General features: G+C 28.1%; 1 protein-coding gene across 4 annotated transcripts; it reads right to left on the reverse strand.

Annotated features, from left to right (window-relative positions):
* Nucleotides 1-3,713: 3,713 nt before the first annotated feature.
* On the reverse strand, nucleotides 3,714-14,588 carry LOC136087346 (piggyBac transposable element-derived protein 3-like). 4 transcript variants are annotated; one of them, XM_065809847.1, is made up of 5 exons: nucleotides 12,091-14,588; nucleotides 11,859-11,942; nucleotides 7,788-7,969; nucleotides 7,016-7,220; nucleotides 3,714-4,098 (listed from the first exon to the last, which is right to left on the reverse strand). In XM_065809847.1, the coding sequence occupies exon 1, from the start codon at nucleotides 14,226-14,228 to the stop codon at nucleotides 12,825-12,827; it is 1,404 nt and encodes a 467-aa protein (XP_065665919.1). In that variant the 5' UTR covers nucleotides 14,229-14,588; the 3' UTR covers nucleotides 3,714-4,098; nucleotides 7,016-7,220; nucleotides 7,788-7,969; nucleotides 11,859-11,942; nucleotides 12,091-12,824. The 4 variants fall into 4 exon arrangements, with proteins under 4 accessions (XP_065665919.1, XP_065665918.1, XP_065665920.1 ...); XM_065809846.1 differs by having other exon boundaries at nucleotides 7,788-8,075; XM_065809848.1 differs by lacking the exon at nucleotides 7,788-7,969.
* Nucleotides 14,589-14,937: the final 349 nt, after the last annotated feature.

Genomic DNA, 14,937 nt, shown 5'->3' on the forward strand with positions numbered 1-14,937 from the left:
TTTTTAGTCACGTAAAGTTAAACAATTTACTCAGTAATTGTTCAGCTTTACGTGAATAAAAAGTTAATTAAAATTTCTAAATTTCAGATCAGTAACTACTTTTTTTAAAATGTCCATGAAAAATATTTTTTTAAGAAAAACTTTTATACTGAGATTTTAAAAAGTACATAATATCTCTATAATGATCTTTTTTGTGTTGCAAAGCAAAATCTGTATGCATGAACATAAATCTATATTAGAAAGTTATATTTAAAAAATTTTGAATTCGACCTCAAAAGAAAGAATGTTGCAATAACATTACGGTTCACTATATGCATAAAGTGCCCAAATACTTTACGTGAATCTTTTATTAAAAAAAAATATTGAATCAGACTCCTCATCAGAACTTAATCTCAAGAACCATCATTATTTTGATCACAATAAGAAATTAACATTTTAACAACTTAAATTATTTAACTTTGGTTTTTATATATTTTTTTTAATACTTTTTCAGTGGCTATAGGCTGTAGTGGCCCAAAATTTTCAAAAAGTTGTGAACAGTTTTTTTTTTATAAATATATTTAAAGAACAATTGTTTATTTCTTCTTGTGGTGGGGTTTAAATAATATTTTGCGGGAGGAGGGAGGGGGCAAAATTTGAAGTTTTTCCACTGTAGTTTTTTTAATAGTTTTATTAGTTGATTATGATTTTATAATCATTATTATATGCAAACAAGTTTTACACGTAAAACGATTTTTTACCTAACATATTTTAACCTAAAAATAATACAAGATAATTTTGAACAAAACAGGTCTGAAAATACACTTAACTCTAATGATAAATGCTAATAACTATTTTTATATTACCAAACGCACGACTAATGTAATGTAATTCAATTTTTACTCTTTTTTTTTATATAACATATATGATAAGAAAATATAATTACAAAGAAACGTTTACATAATAAAAAAGTTGATTTATACAAAACAGGCAGGGGATCTAATAAGATACGGGTGACTTAAGTCAACCAGAAGCTTTTCATAGAGCTCTATGTTGGCTTAATAAAATAGGATTGTTAAAAAATGATATATACAATTCCAATATAATAAACAGATAAACGATTTCATAAATGTTTACATTAAATTAAGAAGGTAAATAGTATCTATATAATTTTAGACATTCAAGTATATTGACAAGTTCTTTTAAATATAAAAAATTATTTTAAACATAAAGAGATAAACAAACAAAAATAAAAAAACTAAGAATAATGAAATAAGGTTATAAACATTTTATTAGTAGAGTTCGATATTTATTTAGAAAAATAAAAAAATTGTTCATCTACTTTAAAAATTGATTTTTTATTAGAAACTTAAAGGAATTTAACGATTTTATCGTATTTACATTTTTTTCTTTTTAAAAAGTGTTCCATAATTTTGGGTCACTGTATGGAGTTCCATATTTTATTTTCACAAAATTATTCATCATGACTAAATTGTATTAAAAGAGTTCTGAGCCACAAGCCTAAGGAATATTTGTCTAAAATAATGTAAATTTGACATTTTTCTATTTTTCTATTAGTTAAATAATTCTATCGCCATTAAAAACATTTTTCCATCGCCATTAAAAACCGTTTCCTAAGTTAGGAAATTTGCTCAAGAGCAAATGACAGACATTGTTATGACAGATCATAATAATGCATTAAGTTCATAATGGGGATCTTTAGCAAGATAAACAAAGAAATTTCAGTCTAGGTTTGCAAGTTCCAGAAAAGTTTGCAAACAAAATGCGTTTGGCTACTCTAAAAAAGTAGAAAAATAGACCTACAGCGGGTATTTTTATTTAACAATCGATTCCTAATTTATACTTGGCTATATTTACTTTGTGGTTTTTATTTCCTAATTTATACTTGATTTATACGATTCCTAATTTATACTTGGCTATATTTAATTGGTTGTTTTGACGTGGAATTAAAATATATTTGATTTCAAATATATTTTATGTAATTATATCAAAGCGTCAAATTTGAATATCAAGTCCAAATTCTTGAAGTGTAGAAAACGTCTAAAGAAAAATCAAATACTAACAATTGATGCAATGTTTGAATTTTGCACTTAAAAACGCTCACAATAAAGTTCTTTAAAATTGATAAAGGAACTATGGTTAATGTTAGAGCTACATAAAATAAACGATTTGAGAAGGAAAAAACAATACCAGGAAGTCGAGGATTTCACCATTGCATACCAGTTTCAAAAGCATCTATGTTATTTAAAAAAACTAGTAACAATATAAATTCAAAATCTATTAATATAACTAAAAAATCAAGTTACCAAAATTTAAGTTTAATAAATTTTGAGCTAATGCATAAATACAAATATTACGCATGTAAATATGACTCGTTTTGGTGAATTGCAGTAGTTGAAGAAAAAGATGAAGAATATAATGATATAAAAATAAAGTTTATGCATCCACACGGTCCATCTGAACAGTTTTTCTGGCCGAAAAGGAATGATTATTGTTGGATACCAATCACCAATAACATTTTGGTGCACTTAATAATATAATAACATTAATAAGTGCACCAAAAATAATATCAGACAAATATGAACTTTCAAAAAAAGATTTTAACAAAATTAATAATTATATATTTGTAAATCAATAATTTTTAATGGATATATTATAAAAAATTGTATATCAATTCAAGTATGCATCATTTTTATTTATTTTGAATACTACGATAAGCGAAATATGCTATATTTTCTTTTTTTGTAATATTTTTCATTTAATTTTTAAACTATATATTTGGCAGAAATGATTTTTTCGCACAATGTTCTTCAAACATACAATGATCTAATTTGAAATTTTAGGCTTAAAAAATTTACTGCACACCTAAAAATTTTACTGGGGCAGGTGTCCATTATTTTAACATTTATAATTGATATTTAGGTATTTTTTAATTATAAAATGAGTTTTTTATTTATATATTCAAATTCCTCGCCTAGAAATTAACTAAGTCACTTATTTTTAGAACTCAAATGTTTATAGACTTGGTTTTATAAGGAGAAATAAACAATAATAGTAGCCAAAATTAAAACAACCATTACTCCCGAACCGTTGGGAGTTAGACCTTGAAATTTTGGGATTTATCTTATTTTATAATGTACTAACTATGGTAAAAATATAAAAAAAATCCAAGGACATAGGGTAGCATTTAAAAAAAAAATTGGTTGTTTTGACGTGGAATTACTCTTGAACAACTTAGCCTTTATAATTACAATCACTTTACAATTTATAAAATAAAATCTTTTTTTTTTCCCCCAGTGTTCTTTTATTACCGGTTCCTCTTCTACTGCTTGACTAGATATGGCAATGGCATAACAAGATGGATATACTAGGAGCTAACTTTGTTAAATATGTTGGTCCCTATTATATCGAAGCCTTTACTTCCTTATCGGTTCGCCGCTTTTTTAACAATAAGATGAGCATAAATTTCTTTCTGTATGATTTTTAGCCAATGCTCCCTGAAATTTAGGCTCCGTTTCGGAAATTTATAAAATTTTGGCAAATATCATAAACATAAAAGTAAAAACCAGGATCAGAAATAAGAGGGTGCACGAGGTTTAAACTTCATTTCGATTTGTAGTCGAGGAAACATGGTATTTTATATAAAGCATTGCTTTCCCAGGACTTTTCGAGGTTTAAAAAGAAATGTTTTAAAAATCAAAAAACAACGTGTATAAGTTTATTTAATGACTGTTTTATACAGTTTCATAAAATAAAAACAAATAATAATTAAAAAAAAAACATTTTCAAGTTCTCTTTGTAGAAAACATTTCTATCAATTCTTCCAGTTTTATGGAGCTATATGTCATAAATTAAATTAGTCATATAAAAACTTTTACTATTGAAGTTGCTGAGATATTTATTTTTCTCTATATTAGTATAACGACTATATGATTTGCAAGAGGAGGTGGTCAGAGCGATACACAAATACGATTTTTGAACTGCATTTTCTTCGAAACTGACGTAACATGACTTAAAAAAAAACTAACATAATTTTAGGATTTCCATTACTTTGAGTCTCATATAAATCTTCTCACTGATAACTATTTCTTTTTTAATCTAAAAAAGTATTAACTTTTATTAGTCTTTTCATGAGGAAATATCTATAATATTTGTAAATTTAAAAAAGTATAAATTTTACTTTTATATCCTATTATAACATTTATTTATTTTATAACCTTAACTATTACTTTATAACCTAGTACAACCTTTAATTAAAACCTTTAAATAACAATTTAATTACAACCTTTAAATAAAAATAAAACCTATACAACAAGCTTATGTAAAATGGGTAGAGGTTATGGTGCAAAACTTCATTTATAAAACTGAATAATTTTTTAAAAGAGGATACACTCAGTGTTAAAAAAAAAAAGTGCATAAAGCTTAATTATAGTATCATAAAATAAAACTAAATAAAACATTGTAAATTGAATATATAAGTAAAAACTCTTTGTGAATAAACAATTTTTAAATGGAGGATGTCATTTAAAATAAAAGAAGTGTCTGTTAAAAAAATATATAATATATAAAAATATAACAAATAAAACAATATATGAAAATGCAATAACTTAAAAAAATAAGCTGGTATTTAAAATATCCCAGGTGCATTTTTGCAAGATCTTTAGAATCAATTAAAAAAGATTTTAGCAAACCTTGGTAGAAACTTGTTCTGAAGTAGTAAAATCGATTGATTTCAGAGATAAGATTCAAAACTAGCGCTAAATTAAATTAATTTAATTCTGTGAATGTTGATGATGATTTAATGGTCAGAAGCGCCTAAAAATGTCCAATGAAGCAGTTTTTTTTTAAATAAATACAATTGTCTAAATTCCTTTTTAACTAGGTTTAATTTATCAACTTCACCATTGATCTTTTCCAATATTTCATAAGTCATAGTTAAACCATTCATCCATAAGTGATGCCTTTAAGGCCTTGTTTCTTCTCGTCTTTTTTTTAACTAAAAGTAAATTTTTGCTGAAAGTGGATTTCATATCTTCCAAATTATCAAACTTTAATTTATGCACGCCTTAAGCTGTAATAAGGTTTGCATCATTCTTGCTTATTTCCTTGACGGCTACTTCCAAAGGCATTAAACAATTAAACAGGTTGGCAAGCGGTTAGATAAGGTGAACACAAAAAACAAAATTTATATTAAATAAACCTAAATAATAATAAAGTAAAAATGTAGAAATGTAAAAATTTTTTAGATGTTATTTTTCATATATTTTTTAAACAAAAATACTAAATTGTTTTTTAACAAAATATGTATTATATTATTAAACAATTGACTTAGTCAATGGCAACACAATGTCAAAAAAAAAGTTACATTGACGAGCAACTTAATGTTGCAATTTCAAAATTAAAATCCGGCGAATTATCATTATGTAAAGAATCATTTATGGCAATCCAAAGCCAACTTTATCTTTTAGGATAAAGAACCGTGCACACTCTATTGGTACTGGCACAGCAAACAACTTATTTATGAATGGTAAACCAGGCATAACTTGGTATTATGTTTTATCAAACATTGGAAACATCGATTAAGAGAGAGTACTGCAGGTAAAATTGCAACATCCAGAGAAGCTTCTTGTACTGAAGATAATATAAATAAATATTTCAATACATGCAAGACTTAATTTTTTGAAGCAATCCTCAATGAATACTCTGCAACAACTGTCTGGAAATTTGATAAAATTGGCTTCAATGATGACAACGGTTATCAAACAACACTCTGCAAACGTGGTTTCAAGCATCCTTTTAAAACCCTTAAAAAGTTTATTTCCTTGTATATAACTTGTATGCAAACGTGTATTTAACTTGTATATTTAACTTGAATTTAACTTGTATGCAATATTAATTTAACTTTTTATATATATTTTGTATGCAATATTAATTAATTTAATTTAAATAGTAATTTAACTTGTATTTAACTTGAATGTAAACATGGTTCCAAGCATCCTTTTAAAACCCTTAAAAAGCTTATTTCCTTGTATTAAACTTGTATGCACAGAAAGACATTTCGATATCCAGAAAAATTAAATGTCTTGTCATGCATGACATAGTTTGTGAACAACCCCATACTAAAATTTTAAAATATATTTAAAATTTCAACAGAACATTATCTGGTGTTCAAAAGTTATATAAGCCTTATAAAGTTTACAACCCCTCAAAATAATAGGTGTAAATTTTATTTAAGTATAATTTTTAAACAAAATGTTATTTCTTAATGAAATTTTAAACCCTTTAAGAAACTTTAGTTTAAGTAATTTAAGTGCTAAGAAAGTTTAAGATATTTGAATATTATATTCAAATACCTTACACTATTCAAATATCTTAACCCTTAAACTCTGCCCTTGGGCTGATGCAGCCATTTCAAAATTATTTTTTAAAGTTATGAGGTTTTACTAAACCAAATGAGCCTGAGATTCCCTGACTTTTCCTAACTTTATGATATTTTTATAACGACATATAATACTTATCACTATACTGCTGGGTAATAGCCTGCCCCTCATTTCAAGTATAATACTTCCATTACGACTGCCCTTGGTCGATGCAGCCATAACTATGTTATTTCAAAAGATGGTAGAAAGATGTTATTTCAAAAGATGGTAGTGTTATAAAGGTATAAAGTTACAGAGCCATTGCTTACATATCTTAAAAAGGCGTTTTAATTCCAACAATCACACTTTTGGAAGCGCTTATTAATCGTATGTCATACTTGTATATAATGACTTTGAATTATCGCTGAAATAATTCAAAGAAAAATTAAACTAATTGAACAAAATGCATACTACATTTATTTTGAAAAACTAATTCCCTTATTTTTGGGTAGTTGATGCCTATTTTTAAAATATTTTCGTACTTTAAGATTTTAATCAGAACTAATTTTGGTAAAACATCTTTAAATAAGTATATAAACAAAATTACATAAGTATAAACATACACAAACTTCAGAACTAACTTAAAAGTTACTTACCTTATACACCCAAAAATTCTGAATCCATATTTGTGGTACCTTATCATTTTAAAACTGCCACCATTTTGCTGATAGAATTTAAAATATTGTTTTATTTGTTAATCAAAACTCCATTAAAATAATAAATTTCACATTTAATGTTGAAGTAATTAACAAGCTCATGATGACTTGACCCAAAATTAGTACATGGTGGTGTCGGCGATTTCTAGATAGTATTAAATAGAAATTAACGGTTTTTAATTTTTTTTAGACAGTCACCTTTTTTAGACAGTTTTTGTTTTGTAAATTTTGTTTGTAACTATTAAAGTAACATTAAATGATGTCACCCATGAAGGAAAAAAAAGACAAATTAATATTTCTTTAAGCCTAAAGATTTCATTTGTAAATAGCAATAAATATGGATAAATAACAATAAATAAATATGGATAAATAACAATAAATATGGATAACGTTAAAGATGTTATCATAACTACAATATACAAGGCAATGGGGCTACTTTTAATTTCCATGAGAGTAATTATACAAAGTGCAAACGTTTTAAACTTTTTTTTAAAATCCTTAATAACAACAGTTATTGCTAAGTATTTAAAGGATGGAGTTGAAGTTAGATAATGATGTTCAAAAGGCTTTTGCAGCTAGAAAAGATTATGTTCCTTTATTGAACCTTGTTTATCAAGAACCTGTAAAATATTAGAACATTATTTGTAAAGTATTTGTCTTAAATCAAAATCATTAGTTTTTCAACTTAATTTAATATAATAAAATAACTAACCTTGCTACTAATCTCATTCAGTGTTTTATTTAACTATCTGATGATAGCTCTGATGATGATAAAGAAATCAACTCATATAACTGATAATTACAAAATTAGTATATAACTGTATATATTTCAACGTATATTTTCTCTTGAACTCTTCTTGTATATTTTCTCTTGAACTCTTCAACTGGGGTATACTAAAAAAGGACAAGCTCATTTAATTCTAACTTGGAATTTTGCTGTAGAATCTTCATATACATTGAGATGACTCAGTTAAAATAAGATCTAGAGTGCTGGATGGACCTAATATACAAAACTCGGTATAACTGATAATATACAAAATGCTTTAACTGAATAGGATTTAAAAAACAAAAATTTATGGAAATAATCAGATATGATTTAAACAATTTCTTTGTAAGTAGAAGCTGAGAGATCTTTTTCCATTCTTGGAATGTTTGCAACTAAAATAAGAAACTCTTTAAATGATGATGATTTTAATATAAAACTATGACAAGTCTTCACTGATATTTTGTCTTTTTTGAGATATTGTTCACAAAAAATTTTTTCTGTTTTCTTTGTGCTAGTCTTTTGTATATTTTAATATAGAAAAATAAAGTTTGAAGTAGTTCAAACTTTTTTTTTAATCTCTTTACCTCCCTAAAGAGGCCTATAATTATTTCCTTTAAAATTGAATATTTTATTTTATTGACACATTTATTCTTGAATATTATAATATCTATAAAAAATAAAGATACAAAATAAAATAATTTGAGAAAGTATAATTGCATCAATCAATCACTCAATCAATCAAATATTTTGTAAAAAGTTGTTCTTTCAAAGATATTTACAACTTAAAAATACAAATACAAGGTAAAAATCTAACCAAAGCAACAAAACAATATTGATAATAATAATTATTTTTATCATTATAATAATAACAAAACTAATAACAAATTAATAATAAAAATATATTATGGAAGGAAAAAGAAAACCTAACTAAAAAACTTTCTTAACCACCACTCTAAATCGCCTAAACAATTACTCATCAAACAGAAAAGCATGCTACTGAACCATTAATCAACCACTATTAGATAAGATAATTTCTGAATGAAATAAGGAGATCATATCATCATCATGACCAGCATCATTGTCATCAATATTGTTGTAACTTAGCATAATTCAAATTTTTAGCATAATTAAATTTTTTTTACAACTACATTTGCCTTTTTCTCCTGAAATTGACAACCCTCTACATGTGGATACAATCATTAGTATTTGAATGCTTTACCTGTCCTAACTACCAAAATCATCCCTGGATCATCTTATATGATACACTCACTATTCCCAATCTGTTAGGCTTATCACTTTCTTTAACTTCTTCTTATAATTCACCAATGGAACATTTTCTAGATTTAAAACCAACAATGTTTAGTGTACCAATTGAGTTTGCTTTAACTCTTTTCCTGCATACTTGTAAACATAATTGGACCTGTTTTTGCAGCCAACCTCTAAACACTGTCACATTGTCGTAATGTTGCTTCTATTTCTTTTTTTCTTTAAATATTACAATGGCCGCTCCTCTAAAGAGCTAGCTTCTCATGTGTCATCTCTTTTACCATCTCTCGTGCCTGAAATTCATTTTTGGGTTACTCGCCATTCAATTAAATCTCATCCTTTTATTGCGGATATTCCAAGTAATCAAAAAATTATTATTTGTCTAGTTTAGTCTTTTATTTGTCTAGGGATGTATTGCCCATACTTCCTTCAAAAAGATCCGCAAAAAAGGTGCTATTTCTTAACAATTAGTTTACATTTTGAATTACCTCATTAAATTTAAACTTTGTTTATTCAAGTAAATCATGGTTTTCATAAAAAAGTTGTGCTGTACTCTAAGTCAGTGGCTAATCCACTCATAATAGCTATATTCATATATTTATATATTTTAATAATAACAATGTTGGCTTATAACTCTTTGTTTTTAATCTTATACTTTGTATTTTAACTCCAAGGTCTTTAACACAATGCCTTTATATTATTTTGCATAATGCCATTAATGATATGGAATAGAATAGTAGTCTATAAAAAAAGTAGTTCTAAAGCAATTTATTACAATTTTTGCAACTAAATAATTTTTAAGCAATATTTTGTATAACATTGATGTGGAGATATGAGTTAAAGACCAAATTAAGTTGCTTGGGAGCTTTGGATTAAACAAGAGCATATGTCAATTTCTATTGTTTAAATGCACAAGACCAAATGATAAAAAATGTTTATGATAAAAACAATAAATTTAAAGAAAATTTAGACTACATTTTATCAAAATTTGTGTTTACAGTTGTTGATAAAATTATAGAAAGAGTCTAAATGGACTAAAATATAAAATTTTTGCAAAAAAATTTGTAATAAGCTTAAATATCAACAATATTGTTGAATAAAAATACTATAAATAATACTTATACAATTTATATTGTTATTGCATAGTGGAATGTGCATTATGTATACAATATATATTGTCCCTGTAAATACAATGACAATGCACATATTATACACAACAAAAGTGATACACAACTCTATAGGCAAATTTTAGAGGAAAAACTCTATAGGCTTGTGTTAAAATATTTATAAAAAAATATTTAAGCATTTTGACAGCAACATTTAGATATTTGTTTCACAAACAATTTAAAAAAAAAGTATTGCTGTTCTTGTATTCACAAGAAGACAATTAAGTTGGCAAATGAAAACGCAACTTAGTTTAGCTTCGAATTGGAGATTGAAAAAATTTCTAAACACTTTAAGGTAGGAAATGAGTTAAAATCTCCTTGTTTAATTACCAGTTACCATTACGGTACCTGATTTCCCTCATTTTTATATCAAACTATTATTAATAGTATTAATAAAAACACTGAATTAAATGCAGACCTTATATAAGACTAAGTAAAAAATTAAAATAATAAAAACACCTTAGATAAGATATTATAGAATTGAAAAATTTGTTATTTTACAAACAGTGCTGAAATCAGTTTTTGGTATCAAGCATTTTTCCTATAGGTAACATGCTACCAATAGGAAAAATAGTTTAATAGTGAGTGAAGTCTGTTGGTAATAAAAAGTGATCTAAAAAAAGAAAGTTAAGAAGTGATATAAAAATTATATACCACTTCTTATAATATAAGAAGTGATATACACACACATAACATACAGAACATTGAGCACTCTATTTGTAAAATATACTAACATAATTTATATATATATATATATATATATATATATATATATATATATATATATATATATATATATATATATATATATATATATATATATATATAAGTTTTATATTATTTCTTATCTTTCTCTTTTAGATTTCTTACTACATACCACTTTCACTAACTATTATAATAGCCAAACATTTATAAAAAAATGTTTAATATTAAACATTTTTTTATAAGTGTTTGACGTCAACAAGAGATTTTAACACGTAAATCATGAACACAATGTTGTTGTTGAACAACAACAACACTGTTGACAACAGCTAGACTTTAATTAAGGAACTAATTAACGAACTTAAATAAAATGACAAAAATATTATATATAACTATATGTGTAACTAAATAACACAAATTTATTTAAACTAGCTTAACTTAAACAAGTAACTAGTAAACTAGTTTCACTTTAAGCAGTTAACTACCTTAAACTTTATAATATCTATTTAAACTATAATATAGTATATATAACTATATATAGTATATAAACTATAATATATAACTATAATATAGATATAGTCTATATCTATGGAACTTTAAGTTAAAGTTCCATAGATATACCGAAATAATCTATCGATAATAATATAAAATATTGCGGGATTATTAGTAAAAAAATGTATCATGAAAAAACACTTTGTAGATCATAGCATTGTTATCTACACTCCTAACAATAAAAATCGATTTCGCTAGACTTCCAATTTTATTTAGTAATTATTTTTTATTCAACAATAATCACATTTTATCACGTTAAATCGTTTTAGTTTACATATTAAAAATCTGCTTTGCATTATCGTATTTGGATTTTAAAAACATTAAAACAGACCTTATCACAAGAATGATCTGGATTATGTCCATTAACTGATGTCAGTCATGTTGAATGTACATCAACAACTTTTTAAACAAAATGCTAAAATGGAAAAATTAAAATTGAAAAATATAATCCTAATTAGGATTTATTCAGACCAACAAGATAAATCTGTAATTAAATTAATTGAACCTTCTAAATAAAAAGTTTTTAATTAATGTTGCTTTATTAGGTTTTTAAAATAAGTTACCTTAACCCATATAAACCCATGATTTTTAAAATGTGTTTCTTGTCTTTATTTGGTGTGGATTAGGTCCAAATGAACAATATTCATCAACTGTTGCGTCAAACGGGCAGTTTTCACTCGCTAGGTGGCCTTGTGAAATAATTAATAACAGTTATAAAACGTCACTGTGAGTTATGCTGCATCAGTTAACATTGCCATGTGATTCCTGGTTTCAGAGTTTGACTATTCTTCTTGTCATAGCCAAATATGACACGTGAGAAAACCTGTACCCTCCTGCAGCCAGCGTCAGTTTAAACTGACACCTATATTTTCACCTATATTCACTTAAGTATATAAAAAATTAATTAATATATAATTCAGAGTGTTCAGAAACAACGAAATGGATGCAAAAAATATCATGAACTTTTAAATAGCACATAATAACTGTAATGTCACATTAATGTTAAGTTGCAAAGACTATATTTCATTGACAAAAACAGGCATCAGTTATTTGCAGTGGAATGCCTCGAAGCAACCAGGATGCAGTCCACATTGCACTTCTCACAGTAGAAGACTGATGTGCCTTTGCAGCCGAGTGCCACACATCAACGCTGTGTACCCTGAGCAATCCAATGATCTGTAGCATCTGTGCGTACTTCAGTAAGTACTCGTCGATCGACTACTACACGAGGTGGCGGATACGGCACTAAATTCTTCTTCATTAATAGTGTCTGCACATAGGTTTGTCCAATCTGACGTCAAAATGACAGCAGATCATGCTCCGGGGCGCCAGGTATTTTCTCCTGCATACGGTACAGCTGGAAGGCGTTCTGAACAGCCAACTCAACACAAAATCTAAATATTGGCCAATACCATTTCTTTGATCGGTGCTGAATCATATAGCAAGCTAGATTTTGGTCTAGGCGGTCCACACCGCCCATCCCATAATTGTACAGTTGTATTACTGAAGGCTGATCAACGTCTATGCGCTTCTTCTGTGCTGATGAATATCTCTTAGCTTTGCAAGGTGGTGCGACACCAGCGTAAGTTGATGCGACTGTCACAACCTTACTGTCATGCCAGCGTACCAAGCATACATTAGCTTTTTGATCCAGGGCAACGTCATGCAAGCCACGAGGCAGCTTGTCCATTGCTTTGATGTTTTTCAATGGCGCACCTTCAGTTCGGTTAAAACGGAGAGTGCCTGTGGCGGCCATTCCTCTATCCGCTAGTAAGCGCAACAGTCGTGGGCTGGTAAAGAGGTTGTCAAACACAATGTGAAAGAAATTACCGTCACGTTTTGGTAAATCTTTTGTGAGATTGACCACCACCGATCCACAGAGGCCCAGATCTTTATCTGTCGTGCCGGAACCTTGATATGGGTAGAAATTGATTACATATCCCAAACGAGTTGCTGCCACCCACATCTTATACCCGAACTTGATGGGTTTGCCATGGATGTATTGCTTTGCACCGTGTTTTCTGTTATAAGGGATCATACTTTCGTCGATGCTGATGATTTGTTCAGGCTGAAAGTTTGCCAGGCAAGCAGCATTGATGGACTGGATAAGAGGGCGGACTTTGGCAAACCTGTCAGTCATATCAAGTTCGTTGTTATTGGCAAAATGTGTATTACTCATTATGGAACTGAATTTATTGCGTGACGTAGCGGCCGACACCATGGAATTGTGTACATCCCCCGCAGTTTCCCAATACATAGGGCAACGAGGCAGAGGAGCATAGCCGCTTATTAGAAGAATCGATAGGAAAAGCTTGAGTGATGTAATGTCCAGATCAAAATTGTCATGGCCTTTTTGAGCAGCGTATTCTTTGCTTTCGTTGCATATTCTGTGCATTATTTCTGGTGTCATGAACAACTCAAATAATGACACTGGTGACAGATGGTTTTCTACTTTAGGTGGGGGTATAGTCCATGGAAACTTTTCCTTTCTGACGGCCTCCTTGAAGTTGCTTTTGACCCATGACGGTTTATACGGAACTTGTTTCTTTGTTCTCTTGTGCTGCGGACCCTGTTCCACTATATCATCTGCAGTGTCCTGTGTATTATTTTCTGCATTGTCCTCCTCTGCAGTGTCTTCTGCACCGTCCGACTCTTCCATTCCAATAACATCAGTTCCATTGGGTCTTCGTAGTTTCATCATCGCTTCCGCCAGAAGTTGATTACGATTGAGACTGTTTGGATCTCCACACACCTCATTCTCATCACCAGAATCTTCGTCAGTGTCTGCACCAGAGGTTATTGGAGGAACAATTGATATTTCGGCGCTCTGAAGACATTCATCGTCTGTATCTTCTAGCACCTCATGAAGCCGGTACCTGCAAAATATGTGAAATTAGTAATTACTTATTTATTTGCTCTGATGCTGAAATGACGTCAAAGCATTCCCACAAATTACGTCATTATAAAATAGCAGTAAAATAATAATAAAAATTAACAATAAACAACTCTCAACCTTCAAATATAAGAACTCAGAAGGGAAATAAGGTGGGTCACAGTAACTTACATAAATATTATTTTGTATTAGATAAGGCTCATATATTTACAAGGAGTCATACAGTGTCTACAAACTGATGAAAATGCCTTCTATTCCAAGGTGAATAAACTGTTTGAAAACCTGTACCCTCCTGCGGCTAGTGTCAGTTTAAACTGACGCACAGAAATCGCATAAAAATTTAAGAAGACTAGCTTTGTTGACTATACCAAATATTAAATGTTAAAACGATATTTAATCTATATTTCAACTAAAAACAAAACATATATGCATACCTTTTTCTTGACGAAACACTAATGTTCGAAAAATATTAATCAACGCTACTAAAGTGTGTCAACTGAGCAAAAATTAAAATAAG

This window comes from Hydra vulgaris, chromosome 11 (genome assembly GCF_038396675.1).
Source record: "Hydra vulgaris chromosome 11, alternate assembly HydraT2T_AEP".
NCBI classification, from domain to species: Eukaryota; Metazoa; Cnidaria; class Hydrozoa; order Anthoathecata; family Hydridae; genus Hydra; species Hydra vulgaris.